General features: G+C 41.4%; 1 protein-coding gene across 8 annotated transcripts in view; it reads right to left on the bottom strand.

Annotated features, from left to right (window-relative positions):
- DYNC1I1 (dynein cytoplasmic 1 intermediate chain 1) overlaps positions 1 to 17914 on the bottom strand; it is a 200347-nt gene that overhangs the window by 32301 nt on the left and 150132 nt on the right. For all 8 annotated transcript variants that reach the window (XM_068934909.1, XM_068934907.1, XM_068934911.1 and 5 more), the window contains 3 exons: positions 16915 to 17028; positions 13989 to 14122; positions 10305 to 10449 (listed from right to left, as the gene is read on the bottom strand). In XM_068934909.1, coding sequence (XP_068791010.1) covers positions 10305 to 10449; positions 13989 to 14122; positions 16915 to 17028 — 393 coding nt within the window. The remainder of the gene's footprint in view (positions 1 to 10304; positions 10450 to 13988; positions 14123 to 16914; positions 17029 to 17914) is intronic.

The following is a 17914-nucleotide window of genomic DNA, read 5'->3' as shown; positions in this document are numbered from 1 at the left end:
AGGCTTTGTTTTTAGATTCAGTAGGAACAGGGGGAAGAAACCAGTGTGGAAATGATCCCTATACTTTTCAAGGCACTGTTTTATTTAAGTACTGTGGTCTTACTAAACTGATTGTTTTTTTGGCATCCTAAAGGTTGCTGACAGTCAAGGCAGAAAGCTTTTCACATTTATAAATCACTGTTGTTGCAGAGATGCTGAAACTGTTGCCTCTCTTAATTGCCAGTAATTTTAAAAAGTCCAATATTTTTTCATAAACATGTGGGAATTATTATAGATGGAGGAGGGGGATAAGGGTGGGACTGAAAGGGAGGGGGGTATGAGAGCAGACCAAGTCTGGAGATAACATGATGATTACATTTTTGTGGTTTCCTTCAAAGTCAAAGCGTCATGGGTGAGCTTACAAGAAGGAAGCGAAGGAAAAAAGGTTTGATGATTGGCACAGGCGGTTTTAATGAGAACCGATATTAATGTCTAATACTGTGGCACAGAGAAAAAGAATGAAAGAACCTGCGAAGTCAGACATCACCTGACTGTTAGGAGCATTGGAAAGTCAGACAGCAAAGCTTTCAGCGTATGTGGAGATAGCCTGTAAGTTATACTGACAGGTAAACTGCTGATTTGGTTAATCATCTTTAACTGTTTTAAGCCCTCTGCAGAGATGTAACACGTTCAGGCTGGGCTGCTAGACTTAAGTTGTTCACTTTGGTCTTCTTGCGTTCTTCTGCCCTGCCCTCCCACTTAGTCAACAGAGAAAGACCTTTTTACTTTCTCAAGAAAAAAAGTAGGATGTATGGCATGCCTCTTTACTACTGCACATTAGCTGAGGAACTATTTTCGGTGAGTTTGATATAAATGTGTAGTAGTTGATCATTAATTCCTAAATGTAGATGAATTAATGAGAAGACATTTGCTTGCCGTGGATGAACTTTCTAATATATCAGGAGTTATTCAAGGCCTTCAACCTCTACAAAACAGGCTTAGGAAAGATTGCATGTAGAGACTGATACACAGGCTGGGTTACCGTGAGGCATCATGTAGGGGTAGTGCTCCAGTGTTCCCCAGCTCACTTTCTCCCCAGTTCCTACTGGGCAAGCTGGTCTATGCTTGTTTCTGTGTTTTACATCACCTATTTTTATTCCCAGCTCCTCTTACTCCACACTTGCTACAGTTGTGCCTACAGGCTCCTACTGCTTGAGGTTAGTACCTTTTCATCCACTTGCCCAACCTATTTCACATCAAGGTGAGTGCTGTGTGGATGGCAATGGTGGAGAAACCTGGGCAGGTATTTGCCATTTGCTCTGTATTTCTTCAGACTTCTGATTTCATTGCTAAATGTTGAGCAAATTTTCCACCTTTTATTTAAAACATGCTTTAAGCATGCCAGCACTTCTTTCTATGCTACGCATTTCAGTTACCAGATTTTTAAAAAAATATTATCATTTTATTCTGTAATTTCTACCTACTTCTAAAGATAGGTCTTTTTTTTTTTTTTAAAAAGAAGTTCAAAACACTGTAGAAGGTCTTATTGTTCCAGACTAGGTACTGATTCACAGTTTATATAGCTCACACTCCTACCTTTGCATTAATATTTTTCTGGATTTTTTTCACAAAAGGGCTTGAGGATCGTGCTGAGAAGTATGAGTCAGGTGTGCTTTTGCTAGACTGGCAGAAGGAAGCATCGCCAAGTCCTGTTTAGATGTGAAACACTGAAGAAGAGCTGATCTGGTATTCTCCCTTCACCGGTCGCTCCCCGTTTATATCCCGCATAGCTGAACTGGAGACCGAGGCAGGTGTTTCGGGGGAAGCCAGATCACTGTTTAAGCGCTCCGCTGTCAGGCAGGAGAGGAAGCGGCACTCACTCACGTCCTGAGCCTACTTCTGCTTGAGGCAATGGGACTGTCCCACTGCGGCAGGCCTCAGGTTGTTAAAGAGAGGCAGTTAGCTCAAACTGCTTGCTTACTTTTCTGTTTACGGAAAAACCCTATGACATGTGTGTTCCAGACCCCAGGGACAAAGCTCTAGAAACAAAAATCTTGTGGTAATATTTTACTGCTGCTGTTGCATTAGGTGGCTCACTCCCCCGGTGGTTAGAAACACAGAAGTCTTGAGATCTTTATCTTTCCTCTCCATCCTCTTCTCTGCCTCCGCTGTCTTTCATGGTTAAACTACGGGGCCCGGGAGGCTCTTCCCTGTGATTCTGATTGGAACATTCAGGCCCTTGAAAATTCTGCTTTTTAAATGGAAAATACTGCCTCCTCGTAGAGCGCCTGGCCCCGCATTGCACGTGGACTCAGAATTATTCGGCCTCCAGGCAACCCTGTTGTTTCAGTTTCACCGTTCCCACTGCTGGGAAGTACAGGCTGGTGTGCGGGGAATATCGCAGAGCCCCTAACACAGCCTGATGCTACAGCACCGTCTGCTGAACAGTCAGGACTAGTATTTGTAGCTGCTAGCACCAGGATGCCTGCCGAGCTTTCATGGGTCAGCAAGCAATGATTGTGAGGCTAATTGTTATTGAAGAGAACTCCATCTTGTAGGATTTTGAGCACAGTTCTTTTTTTTACTGATAACAAAAGTCTCTCACATAGCACAGAGAAGACTGCTGCATGAAGCAGGTGGGAGAAAATGGGAGAAAGTTCCCATTAGTGTATAAATCCTGTGCTTTATATATTGATAATTTTCCTGAACTGTTTCACTATTACATGTGAGCCTCGTCGTTCAGCATAATTCTGCAACAGAACAGTCAGTGGGAGGTTTGCAGTTTGATCTGAGGGAAAAAGGGATCACAACTTTCTTTTGTACAGATTGTATGAACTCCTGAAATCAAATTTTGCTTTCCATATGCAAATAAAACTTTCCCTGGCTACAGCTGGATTCGTTAGGGTTCTCGAAATGGAGTTTAGCCCAGTGAATTGTTCACAACAGCCTCACTATTTTAGGTGTCTGTTTTATTTTGTGTGTGTGCAGTTCTTCACAAAATGTTTCACAAAGAAGAAATATGGTTCACATGAGTAAACGAAATATGTCGGCCAGCTGAAGCATATTTTCCTATCGCTTTTCAAATACGGCTACACTGAAAACCAAAATCATGAGAAACATTTCATGTGAAGAACTTGGGGCTGATTTCAAGCCACCTGACCTCACTTTGGTTTTGCTCTTTAAAATTACCTAGAAAATACCATAATCTTCTTTTTTGTACAGCTGGATGAGAGCCAGACCTCTGGCTCCAGAGGTAAAGGGCAAAACTAAAAAAATCCTGTCTGAACAGGCAACTCCACCCTCCTCCCTAAGTCAGCTTGGCCTTTTGACAGAAAGTGAGTTCTGAAGCAAATTCATTCATTGCCTTGCTTTTGGACAAAACTCAAAATTCTGAACTCACACCGCAGAGAGACCATTTCCATGAAATTCAGCATGCTATTTTATCACCTTTTGTCTTTCTCTATAATCAGATAAAATTAGCATTTGGGCAGTGATTAATCAGATGAATCATTTTAGTTACTTTTATCAAAGTCCGCACTGGAAATGAGTGCTGTCAGAGGAAAGGGATCGCCTTATGAGCAGGTTCGAGAGGAAGCCCCACATTCTAATCCAGCAGTGGGGAGGACTGTTCTAGCCACGTGTCCAAAATAATAGGAGTTAAACTGTCCACTGAGCTAGAAGCTTCAGCCCCACCAAAATCAGCGGGAGGGAGGGAGCAGTAACAGATTCCATAGAAGAAAATAGGGATAACAGTCTGTATTCAGTCCATCTACTCCCAAAACAGGCTAAAGCTGCGGTCTCCCTCACAGAACATTATTTTTTTCTTCTTGGTCCTCTTGATGTTATTTCTTATGCCTCCCTAAACTCTTAGGACCCTCTTCAGATTACCCACCATGGGACCAGAGATGGATGTAGATTGCATCCAGATTCAGTGGGGTGTTAATTGCAGAAAGCCAGAGGTCTTGACACCCCTATCATTTGGGGTTAGCATCTGGTCAGAGCACACCCTGGCTCTCTTCTGCTAGTGGATACACGGATAGCTTTTCTGCCTGCAGAACCAAGGCTACGTAGCTGTGTGTTATGTGTGTGTGTGGCATAGCATAAGGAAGCACATGTGACAATTCTGTCCTGATAGCAGTTTGGAAGACGATCAGAAAAAGAGACAGACCCAAGAGCTCAGAAGTGGTGCCCCATCCGCCAGTTTAGATATGACCTGAGGCTGTCCAAATGCAAAAAAGCCATGAAAAGCTCCAACAACTGATTATCTAAAGCTGCCAGAACCTGGCTCGTGTATAGCTGTGGAGGGAAATCGTGGTCGTACCTCCAAGAGTCATCTACTGTATGCACTGTATAGGTATTGCTTCTATATTGATATGTACTGCTGCCAGTGGCTGCATAGAGAAGCAAAGTATGGAAACCCTAAATAGTAAAGGATCTAAGGGCATCCAACTTCAAATGCAATAGGAGACATCTAAAGTGCCTCATGTACTAAGGTGAGGAGACTCAATATGGCCCAAAAGATTTAGGAAAGCATAGAAAATAACATCAAGAATGAACAGGTCCAAGACTGAAAGTAGTAATACTTTGTAAATTTTACTGAATCCAGCTCTCACTTACACTTATTGTGTGTAAGACAAGGTATGTGAATAATATCTGAAATAATGCCAAGAAATGATTTTTGTGTTAGTTTAAGCAAAAATTGTGAATTAAGGATCTGGTCAGGTAAGTTCTATTCACCCACACACTTCCACCTACCCCCCCCACCCCGACCGCCCCAAATTTCATGTACAAGCACTAACTTTAAGGCCACCAGCAGGTCCTTTATGAAACCTCTACATTTCACCAGTCCATTTCACTGTCAGATACCACTTCAGTCCTGTCACAAACTGGAGAAGCAGGACTGGCCCCAACTGGACAAAACTGGTTTTCATCAGGAAGTGTCAGCACATTCAAAATCAAACCTTTATTCCAAGAAGATTCTACTGTCAGTGAAACCAAAGGAGTTCGTAGGCACAAGACAGAGCTCTGAGCAAAATGGCAAGATCTTCACAGCACTTCCTCCCCTTAGGGGAGATACATGTTCAAGTCCTATTCAGGCCTGTGCAGCATGGCTTGGTGCCCAAACCACTGGCTTACAGAATACTCCCATGGAGCTCCTATAGTCTTCACAAGTAATTAGACATTCACTAGAATGGGAATGTCTTCTATAAGGCAGGGGAATGCTATATACCATTAACCACTAGTGTCAGTGTCTCTAATCTACAGTCCACTGTAATCACCTGCCTGGGACTTCACTAAATCAAGTAATTAACTCTAGCATTTCCAACTAGTGTTAAAACACTTTTATGAGAGAGAATTCACCAGGCTGTCACAGTGGTTCTGCTAAGTTCACTATCCTTTTATCATGGATAGTATTTGACAGTATCTTTACTTAGGTCTTTAACTTCAGGCAACGCTACCTGTAACACAAGAGGTTGTCGCTCACTCACTTAATTTTGACTAAAATTATACTAGAACAAATCAGAGCCAGTAACCAGGTATCTTCACACATGTTATTTGTAATCTAAAAAAATAACAACTTGTTAATGTAAAAAAAAGTGGCAACCTCACCTTGTTATTTTAGTAAACTTTAAACATTGCCATTTTATGAGTGCATTGCTTTTTTGGTGATTAATCCACGCAATCATATAATGCTCTGATTCATTTTGCTACACCAATTTCCATCACAGTAAGTTTGTTCCAACAAGTTGATCATATTAAATCCCATCAGCCAGGCTTTGGGGAGGGGGAGGTACCTATCTTTGGCAACAGCACCATCACATTGCTCTAGTGATAGGCACCAACTTGACCTCTGAGGATAATGCTCATCTCTAGACCAAATTAAAGCCAGTGGAGACCGAAGTTATATGCCGGTAGGAAGGTACAAAAGTGCAAGGTAAAATCATTTATTCAGAGAGTCAGGAGGATTAGGTCATACCAAGGTAATCAACCAACAGATGGGCAAAAGAAACTGAAGGTACAGACATGGATATGAAGGTACCTAGCCCAGAAATGTCAGGTTTGCTGTTTAAAATGTGGTTTATCAATAAGCACAACAGACTGCAGACTGGAACAAGACAGGACACCAAAAGAGAAGAGCAAGACGTGAAGAGCATTAGAAAGAAAAAGCAAAAGGAGAGAGACTGAGAAGAAGCAGTTACCGTTAACGCATATACTAGCAAGGCAAGAATGAGCAGGGAAACAAAAGGAGGGGTCAGTCCCTGAAGGCACACATGCCCTCTGGCTTGATTAGTCCTTGCTAATGGTTACAAGGTGGTCCCACTACCAGTCTGCCCATCTCCATCCCTCCCTCTGATTATAGCACTCACCACCATTACTTCAACATTAGGCAAAGATGGAGATAAGAACAGATAGGGGACTACAGCAATGATGTTATTGCACTATTATTCCAATCTCTCTTCTCCTTAGCTGCACATCTGAGCATGGCTTAGGCATAGACCCAAGAGGAGAAAAACAAAGTCAGTCGTTAGCAGTTCCCCTCAGCTGAAGGGTAAGAGATAAAGGAGACATGGGAGGGATGAACGAACTAACAAAATCCAGCTCTCTATCCAGACCTTTCTCAACTTCCTCAGCAGCAAACAAAACAGTTCTCTGAGCTTTGACTGAAACTAGCTTATGTCCTGCTACACTTTAACAATATCAGGTTAGCTGCTGTCCCTTGACACCGTATCTAAAAATTTCCACTCCACACAGCAATTGCTGTAATAATAACAATACTTACATTTCATTATTTAACCTCATGCTACTCCCTCATGAGGATTAGCGCTTAATTAATTAACAACACTTAGCATTTCCACTTAGCACTTTACCTCTTCAAAGCATTGTACAGACAATACCTAATTAAGGGCTGAGCTCCACAGATACTTCGCATCAGGACTTTCCTTTGACAGCTCTGCATCCAAGACTTGCTCATATGGTATAGCATGAATTCAAGGGGAAAGTCCTGTTGACTTCATCAGAACCCAGGTAATGCTCTGGATATCAAATGACTATTCTCGCAAATTATTTTTCCTTTCCTACTTGTTCTGGCTGCTTACTATACACCCAAGGATCTAATTATTGGCTAATATGATGAGTGATAATGTGAACCTTTTATTAGTGTTATCTGCAAAACCTTTATTCTTCTGTTAGTGAAAAATCTTGTTCTCAGTCACCTGGTTGAACTGCCTTTAGATGGAAAACGTGTTAACCACAAGAACAGATTATAAAATGTCAAGCCAGAGTTTTTAAAGGAGACAGTGCTTTCAATCCATCAGTCAAACGCCTGCTATGAAAGTTCCCTTCTCGTAAGCACCCCAGGGTGCTACACAACATCAATAGACAATATAAATACAGAGCTTTTATGGTTCACTTTACAATTGGACATTGACTCTGAATCCGTGAAACAGAAAGGAATTGAATTTCATGACCAAAGAGGATAATGTGCACAGGATTAAATAGACAATGCTAGTAGAAGCAGGAAAGCAATACAGCTTTGGATGTGGATAGAGAGATTAAGTTTACAAATAAGAAACCAAAGAAATAAAACAATTTTCAGTAAACTCTCATAAACCAGCAGTAGCTCTCAATACTTCAGACTAATCCACTATTTTTTCAGGCGATCAAACATGCTGATAGGCTTCTTCAAAGCCCATTGACAGACCAAGCCCTGAATACGACAGCCCGAAATATGTACTCAGTGCAGCCAGGAGTATTAGCTAGACAGTATGGAAAGAAACAGCTGTAGGACTCAAATGGGAAGATAAAGCATTCATCGCATTTCAACATGTTGTCTAGCGTGTAAGAGTATGTCCTCATCTTCATAGGGCAGTGACTAGCAGTGCAGGAGCCTGGAGCAATCCTGTTCTAGAAGCAAGCGATGCATCTAGTACAGCAGCACTGCTGCCAGCTTGGAGAGCTGCTGTGGGGTGCCACATGCACGCTCCAGCTCACATCAGTGCTAGTTCACACAGCTTTCTCAGGAAGCCCCTCTGGCCAGACAAGCCACAGCCTGATGGATTTCAGAAATTTAAATGGGTTTAGTTCTTTGAAAACTGACAGGATTCAACAGCATCTGACCAAACCATTTGGGGCCTGAACTGTTATACAAGGATAGCAGTGTGCAGAATGCTAACTGCAGTGTCTTTGTGCCCATAATATGCTGTGATAGTGTTTTGGCAACCTTCTAAAATCCCAAGAGTTTAAAATAAAAATGAGGCCTTATTATTCCTTAATATAATTTCACTTAAACTGCAGATGGATCAGACCTTTATGGACAGACTCAGCCCCAAGGTGAAGGTCTAATACTTGCCCTGGACTTTTCTGAATGTCCCTATTTGGACTGTACATACGCCAGTACCTACTTTCCATCTTTCACCCAGTCCCCACTACTTCTTTTCCTCTTTATACAGCTTCAACTTCCACTATCCAATATTCCCTTGCCACCAGTTATCACTGTCCAGTACTCCCTTATCTCAGACACCAAATAGTCTAGACAGCCCCAACTAGCTCTATCACTTGGTTACCCTGACGCCTTTTCTAACATTTACCATTGAAGACCCATTCCAGCCTGCCTACAACCACTATCCAGTTCCATTTGTGCACTGGTTAAGTTTTGCTCCACTGACTATTGCTGATGCATATGGTTATATGCAAATTATGTAAATCATGCAAATTACTTCCTAACAAGTTTGCTAAAATTTAACACTGAAGACAAAACTGACAGCTGTGGTCACTGAAGTTCAGGAAAAGATGGCTTTGAGTTAGCACACGCATTGGATCAGGCCATTAACAAATATATTACGAAGCCACTATGGAGGTTGATTCAAGTTGGTTGATTCAAGTTATTATCTAGGTAACTGTGCTTCTGTTTACAGCACAAGGCTGTCACACAGGCCCTTGGGAACACTTCTGTATTCATGGTGCATCTGTCCCAGCATCTCCGAGCCCTGGTGTCTCTGAGGAACTCACACTGAGATATTTCCTGACAGGGGTCAGGACTCTGTTAGATGCAGCTTAGGATGGGAACCAAACACGGACACAATCAAGACAAAGGCCTGGCATTTAAAAGGCAGATCTCTACTCCAGTGTATGACAAAAATAACTGTTTAGATGACTTAGACAATTAGAATATTAACCTAATTTTCTTTTTACCCCTCACTCTCTTGTTTTACTCAGCTTGCACAATGAAACAGGTTGGTCTGTTTAATCTGTCCCACATTTTTCATTCACCCTGTTATTATCCTATATTCAAATAGTTCTACCGGGCGTTGTGTTTTCAGTGTTTCATAGGATGGTATATTCATTTCCATTGCTCACAGTGCTCTCCCTGTAAGAGGTCACATGGACGCATCCATAGAGTAGTTAACAACAGATTCATGGGGATCTTTGGGGATGCTCAGGGAAGAGCATGTGAAGTCCCAGTATGTATTTCCTTGTTCCAGCCATCAGTCGCTAATGAATGCCATTGGGACTATTTATACTTCTGGCTATCATAGCCTCCTTGCAGCAATGAATTCCACAGTTGAGATTGTCTGCATTAAGCTCCACATGAGCTTCTTTTGTTCCTTCATCAGAAGGAAGGGTTCCTGCTGCTGCACTATCATGGTGCACAGAATTAGTCTTGAAATTCATCCTGCACAAGGAGTGCTGGATGGATTGCTTGATGAATGGCAGGATGAGACACCCTATCTCCTCCCTAGTGAAATGCCTCATCATTAGGGTCAATACCGAAATGCAGGCTACCTTTATAGGATACACTCCAGCATGAATATGGGTGACACAGCTACCCTAGGTATACACTTAACTTATAATTTTATCAATAAACCTATTCTAAGCACAGCCTTTCAATGAATCAGTTTATGGGAACTGATGCAGACAACGACAGTTTAAACCTTGAAATATTTCTGACAACAGCATTTTCACATGTAGGTAATTTTTCTAAAATGAGAAGTGATATAAGGCCATGGCTAAATGAACTGACTTGTTGTAGAACAGAATCTTACAGCAAAGGTTTGTGGCCTTGATTTAACTGTGTGCAAACGAACCTCTTGTCCTGGAAAGACACTCATGTGCCCAGAGAAGATTGCCCTGTGTATAACAAGATACAGTTTCCTGTGTTCAAGAAGATGTAAGTCTGTTCAAAGGGCTTTGTCATATGATCTCAGCCTTTTTTCTTTTTTTCTCCCCACAGGGCATCAGGAGTTTGCCAGGAACAGCCTGGTCTCAGGGTCATGGTCTAAAAGGTACTAAGATGGGTCTATCCCATCCCAGCTTAGATTTCTCACCTTTGTGGTCCACAACTTGACTGTCCAGTCAAATGATGATGTGACAAAGAGATGAGAAAAGTCAATTGGACCCACTGCCATGTGACAATTGATTCCTGTGACAGGTCCTTGGTGGCCTTCAAAAATTTCACCAATGCCAGCTTTACTGCAGGAAGAAACAGATATTTGCATTCAGAGACTGCGATTTAACACCAAACTTCTTTCTTTACTCTTAGAGTCCTGTTTCCTTTTAAAGTTCCATTTAATCTGTAATGCTCTCTTCTTCACTAAGGTTTTTGACTGCAAAGGCTTTCTGCTGTGTGCAATTAATATTCAGGATTCAACACGCAGAGACATTCTCTTACTTCTGAAGACGTGCATTACTGGCTCTTACGTAAGGATGTCTACTTCTATGGCTTGAAATAACACTTATGAATAATTATAAAATAATTATAAATTATAATTATATTATAGCTTATAGATCTGAGTAAGACCTTATCACAAGGAACCGCCATTAAAATAAAAAAGTGAATATGTTAATGACTTATCATTAACAACTTCTTTTCCTCTCAAATATCTAAAATAACTTTCCATAGCAGTCAGCCAAGATACCAGGAAACAAAACCGTTTTCACCAAACGTGAAGGAACTAGTCACATGATCGGGTATCATACAGTCATTAATTTGAACGTGAGAAGAAGTGTATTTCATCAGCATAAAGCTAGAATAGGTATTAGGAAGGGAAAATGCAACTCTGTGTAAAAGAGACTGCATGCAGAGTTTTGTTCCTCCTATAAGCAAATGTTGTCAAATCACTTACCGGTGCTGCCCCACACTGTATACAGAAAGGGGAATGATGAAATTACCCTTTCAGTTACATGACTATATAAAAATCACCAGAGGAAAGAAATGCATTCAAAATAGCCACAGCTGTGACCAGGCTGCCAGCCTGGTGCCACAGTGAAGACAAAGTACCCAAAGAGGTAAGGAACTGCGCAGTAGGAAACTGGTCCCTTACACCACACAGCAATACTGAGAGCATGCTGTCCGCTCATATCTCCTGCTGACCGTGGCAGGGTGGCCTTCTGCCACTCCCTATCAGCCCTAGCCGTGTGTCCTCCTCTCGAGCTCTGCTGCAGCGGCTGGACCAGGGCCTGAATTCAGCAGCACTTCTGCTGCCACGTTTTGTGCATTTTGGTCAGCAGCTCTTGGTACAAAACACACCTCTTCCTTCATCCTCATCTTTTTGCCATGCAGTCAGCAAGGTACGTGGAGTTCCAGCACATGAGGAGGAACACCTTGTGGATCTGTTATGTTGTGACACAGCTTTTCCCGGAATAACATCTGGCTTTCCACCATGCTGTGCTGAAGAACAGAGGCGCCTCTCAATGCAAAATGGGATGATATCAAAAAGCTCTGGAGGAGAAAGGTAGGAGCAGGAAAGCAGTGTATTCCTCAAGGAGAGGGCTTGCGAAAAAGGTGGGAGAACAAGAGGATCTGACACCCTCCTCCTCTTGCGAGGGACAAACCAGGCATGTTTGAAAGATTAGATGTGAGAAAAGCCCCTGGGCATGTTTCACTTACCCCAGGAGCCTAAGACTAATTCAAACCATCAGTCACCATACAGGCTATCAGTATAATGCCTAAACAGACACAATATTGAAATGATGCCAGCAATCAATCTAAAAAAAATATTTTAAATAAAAATTATTCAAAAAATATAGGTAAACCTGTTCTTGCACAGTATTAGGAATGTGTAACAGAAGCCTTACAATCTTAAACCAGTATAGCAATGTCTACTTGTTCATTACAAACAAGAAATATAATAAAACATGCATTCAGAGAATATTGAAAACTAGTGAAGTGTAGGGGTGAACTTTAAATCTACCAACAGAAAGTGAAAGAGCCTGTTCTTTACCAAAGGCAGTTGAGCTTCCTGGAGGATGAAACTACTAACAGAAGCTCATAGAGCACACAAGCATACTGTAGCTCATTTTAATGAACAGGAGGAACTAATCTTCAAAGTGGCCTGTGGTGAGAGTCCCCTTTTTCCTAACTGAATCCTGAAAGAGTTTACCGGGTGCAAAATAAAGAACTGGTTTAAATTATGGAAGTGGATTTGCACCTTCCTCACCTTCGAAGCAGAAGGAAGATCAGTGCTGGAATACAGCACTCAGACCCTACTCATTAAGATACGTATTTTATACTTGGGAAAATCAGTAATTTGGCTATCATTCCAAATGGTATTAGAAATTACTTTAATAGAATAAACTTTTCCCAGGTCACTTTATCAAGTCTTACATTTAAAGGCCTGTCCAAACTACTCAGACACAGCATCTGCGGAAATCTAGGGCAGAAGGGCACAATATTGCAGAGCTGACTCTGGCTGAACAACACTGGGACAAAACTTGGATCTGAGTTGCAGAGATACCCTGAGAAAAATGATCCTAGCAGCCTAATGAGAAAGAGAAAGAAAAAAAAAGATAAAAGTGCATTCAAATTTAAGGGCCTGAGGAAGAGCCATTCAGTTGGGCAGGACTGTAGCCAGACCCCAACATGTTACAGTCAGCAGCACACCTGAAGTGCGAGGCATGCACAGGAAAATTTAGGGTGATAGTCTTTGCTCCATCCTCACTGCTGGCTTCGGCGGTGGCCTCTGCAGACAGAATATCTCAGTTTTTGCCTGGCTTGTCTCCATCAGGGAGAGGTTTTGAGGGGCAAGGGCAAAATTTTGACCTTTTTTGTAGTATTAAACTACAGTCTGGGCATACAAATCAGCAAGGAAGGGAAGTGACTATACTGTGCAAGAGAATACAGGGCACAGTCCTGGGAGAGGGTCAACCCAAGCCAACACACCCTCTTGGCACAATGCGGCTATGTCTGCATTAGTAAATAAAACAGGAGGCAGCCCAGACTCAGGCCTTGAGGCCAAACGGTATGATATGTTTTTTTCTGTACAACAAAATCCTCTTGCCCTCCAAAAGAGGGGGGACAGATCCAAACCGCCCACTGAGAAAGGATCCCAGCACTGTTAGCCTGCTAGTGTAGCTGTATAGCCCACAGTAGCCCATAGTAGCCCATAGTACTGGGTGGAAATGCTAGTCAAGTCCAAAGTATGTAACTGCATGAGGATGGCCTTTTGACTGGACTCACGTGCTCTGTTTCTCACAAGTAGACGTGCCCATGGCTGCTTTTCTCTACTATATGCCTGTGGAGACTGAAGATGAAGCTGAGGATGGTAAAAAATAAGAAAGTGGATTACCATCTCTTACAAGTGGTTTAGGCCTGATCACCCTACAACACCACCGTCTCCTATGACCTGCTTCAGCCCGCCCAGACATAGACATCTGCATCTGAGCTAGCTGTCTAGACTTCCGTTATAATCACTCGTGAGAAAGAGGCATTTCTCAGGTGCCAGTCATCTCATCTTCAAGTAGACATCCAAAAAAAGTTAGAGAAATCAAACCCTAAAAGCAGTTATTGCTCCCCACTGACTACACAGAGAGCCTAGGGCAACTAGCCCAGTGTAAATGGCTATAACACAAATGCCCAAAGTTAGGCAACTCTCATCCTTGCCATGTGAAACAGAACAGCACGGATACTGTTGGTGCAAGAGAAAAGAATTAAACACTCTCCACACACACTTGGCTACCTCACACCAACACAGATACACAATGTTATTTAAGGACAAAATACTGAACATCACCTGCCATGACGACAAGCTGTGTAGACTGTCCCCTCTTCACTGCCAACAACAAAGTTATTGACATCTCCAGTTGGGAAAGCCATTCCTGTAACCGCCACTGGTTTGGACTTATTGTACACCAGCTCCATGCTCTCCTACCAAAACAGGTCTTAGTTATTATTCTGCGGTTGTTCTTTTGTCGTGTTCTTTTTTTACTAATTTATTTCTAAATGTTATACAGGGTAGCAGTTAGGGGAGGAAGAAGAAATCATTTGACCCAGTCACAGGATTTTAGTTTTTATATGGGATAGTGCAAGAAGACGCCATGTCACAAATGAGGATGCACAGCTCCTGCCACCCCTGCCGCTGTCTGTCACACGTTTCAGAGCGGCTGGAATGCACTGGTCTGTGCTACGTAATCTCAAATCAGGCAGAGATGACAGGTGAGAATTTAAAAACTAATGGTGCAGAAACTAAAGATAATACCTTAATGGCTACACTTGCCAGCCGAAGGCTCTAATAAAATACACAATACCCATCTATTTACAAACATTTTTGAAGTCAATTGTTTGCCAGGAAACACATGTAATATCATATGCACCTGAAGCATTTTTCTAACAGTGCCATTTGCCCCTCTGCAAACTTAGTAGTAGTGTCACTACTGTCACTCTAAGCACTGTTTTTCAGGGTATTTCTGAAGCCCTAAACATTCTCTCTGGACTCCGCTATCTAGCTACAAGACAGCAAACATATTTTCTTTTTTATGCTGTAGATATATTTCAAAGCAAATCAGCAAGCCCATTTTTGCTATTGCAAGTACAACCAGCATGAACAGTTTGTGACTGTTACATGATGCTTATGCTTTGAGCAGATCTTCCCCATCTCTAAACTTTTTGATTGTGCAGCTTAAATGGTATAACCCAAGAATCCACAAAGGGGCTGAACGATTTAGCAATTTTCCTTTCTAGCTATTTAAGTGGGTATGTTTTGTATGTTTAAAATACCTAAACCGCTAGTTTTCTAGGGCCAAAGCCTACAGCACTGACTTTCAGAAGGCTTTTTTTGCTGTAGCTAAAGAAAGTGGGAGGCCCTAGGGGAGGAGAAGGCTGCAAATCCATAGGGAAATACTCTTGCTTGATTTATACTTTTCTTTGAAATACACTTAGCTCTATTAAAAAGGCAAAAGAAGGCCTGGAAAATGCATTGGCAGAGCACCTGTGGACCATATATTTCTGTGAAAATGTTCTGGGATGAGATCATCGTTGAGTGTCTCTGTGGAAGCACAGCCAGATATTGCCGTGGACGCTCTCCTCCTGGTGCCTACGCTGTGGCCATACATGAGCACTGTGTCTATGGAAAGTTTCAGACTGACACAAACCAGCAACGCTACTCCTCTCAATTCAAAGCTATGGCATGCAGCTTGACTTCAAATCCTATGCCTTTCTTTGCAAGAGTGTCACCAGCCATGCACTGACTCTTCAGTGTAATGCAGGATGTGTTCATTTGTTGAAAGCCAGTTTTGGAGCTGGGAAATTCCATCTGAGTGGTAAAGTCCTGGAACTGAGATGTTCACAAATCTCTGCTTCAAAATGTAGTATTCCAGTAAGCATATATGTAAGGGTGGCATTTATCTAATCTGTATTTAGGTGAGAAACTGGGGAAGGAATTCAGGTGCCTAAACACAGATGCCTGGGACATTTTAGATGCCTCCACTTCTATTCCAGAAGAATACTGATTTCCCATACTCCCATGACACAACTACCAGACTCATGCTGTTGTTTCAGGTGAGCAAGAACAACACGATCTAACTTTGAAGTTGACCTCACTCTGAGCAGGGCTTAGTTTGGATGATTTCTGGAGGTCCCTTCCATTTTGACTTGACAATTCTATATCCCATGGTATCTGAAATTGTATTTCACATTTGGATGGGATGAATTGTCCTTGAGAAGTGCCCAGTCTCTCTCCAGAGTAACTATAAAGAGAACTCTAATGACTAACTTAGACTTGACACAGACCTAACTTTTAGATGGCAAAGGTTAGAGTTCCACCTCTCATGTCAACATTGAAAAACAAATAACTTGATAGTAATTGCACATTAATGCATGGCTAATGGATGGTTAATAGAATTAAGAATTAAATCTATTAAGAATTAGTAGGATTAAGATGAGTTTCTACTAACCCCATTTTGAAACAAGATCAGATCTTACAATGTTTAATGAACATGATAATAAAACATAGCTGCATTGTAAGAAATGACGAATGAAAAATGAGCGATGCATTGGAATAGAAAACATACTACTCCAAAAGATAACACTTAAAAAGGCACTTTCCATAGATCCCTTTCAGCATCAGATTCTTTATTTAGTTTCCATTATTATAATCATTAGTGGTTTGGACACTTTTCCTGGATTTCCTTTCATTTCTAATACAAAGGAGAAGAGTGGGAAAAAAGACAATAGTAACAAACATTCCACAGGGAGGGAAATATTCTAAAACTTTTGATTTGCATTGTTCGTTCCTTCAGCTACTGAAGGCAGGCAACAAAGTAAGCTTTCTGCCTTTGTGCCTTGGAAACCCATAGTGCCTAGGGTGTGTTCAGCAGCAGTGCAATCTAGTCCATATTTGTTAAACAATGCTGTAGAGTAAGTACAATTTATACCACAGGCGACTTGTGTAATTACTGTGCTTTAAAATGGATTATTTCATTTTCACTTGAAATTGACCTATGTATTAACGTATTACAATAATTACATGATTTGTGGTAAAGGAAATGGGTCTTGGCTCTTAGCAGAGACTGCTGGAAGCAAGCTGTACTCTTTCAAGCGCATCCATTGGTTTTAGTTTGTATAGGATGTGAGGTTTTGGCTTTTAGGAACTATGTTCCATTAAGCAGGTATCCAGCTTTAACCAAGGTGTTTTTTTCCTCTATAGGTGAAAACAAACCCACCTGTGGAGTTGAGAGCATATCCAGGCTCCAGGAGCACATTTTGCCATCCGTAGAGACTGTAATGAGATTGTGCGCGTTCTGTGTTCCAACTACGTTGACACAATACACAGGATGCTGAAAACACATTAACATTGGAAATCAGAGACCCATTCGCATATCTTCAAAAACAAATTTCTAATGTCTCATACGTTATTTTAAAGAATGATTAAATAGTCACATAATGCCAGGAAAATACAGGACTCAGCTTTTGCCAGATAGGAATTAAATTTGTTTTTTTATTTAAAGTTTAAAAAGCGTGTTACGGAGGTTGAAATGTTTTCAAAGTTTCATTTTTCTCATCATAAAACAACTCAGCTGAGTAATGCTGTGAAAATGCTGAATTACGTGGATGAGATTTCACCCACAGGGACATGTATCATTCTGTTGATGGATTCTGACACTGAAAATAATTGGCAGAAAGAAATAAATTGTCCAAATGGAATCAAAATGAAAACTTTATTCAAGAAAACAGCTGTGTAAAACTTGAACTTTGCCAGAATCTGGCTTTCACGCCAAATACTTGCAAATGTACTCCAACAGAAAAATGTGAACAAGTCCCCCAGCCTTCTCCACTGACCCAAATACTTTTTTAGATCTGTTTCTATAAACGTGGACTAAATTTGCTCATGGTGTTACCTCAGTTTCACAATAGCAGGTAGCATTGGTCCATGAAGGCTGAATTCCTTTTGGTATACAATAATGAAACTTGATCTTTTCATTTTTCAAGGACCTGGTAATATTTTAAGACTAAAGTGTCAACTGACATCTGATGATGACGTAGAAGGGAAGAGATGCTGCTTCAAGTTCAGCAATGTCGTGAGAGAAAAATCAGTCAGACTGAACAATGAGATTTAACTTCCTTTGACTGTTACAAGTGATCCCCCTGAATGAAGGATAAGATGTACAGACAAGGCAGCCAAAACAAAATTGTAAGTCTCTGCCTCTTCTGCAGAGGAATAGA

Source organism: Struthio camelus, chromosome 2 (assembly GCF_040807025.1).
Source record: "Struthio camelus isolate bStrCam1 chromosome 2, bStrCam1.hap1, whole genome shotgun sequence".
Taxonomy (NCBI): domain Eukaryota; kingdom Metazoa; phylum Chordata; class Aves; order Struthioniformes; family Struthionidae; genus Struthio; species Struthio camelus.
This window is presented reverse-complemented; position numbering and strand designations above follow the sequence as displayed.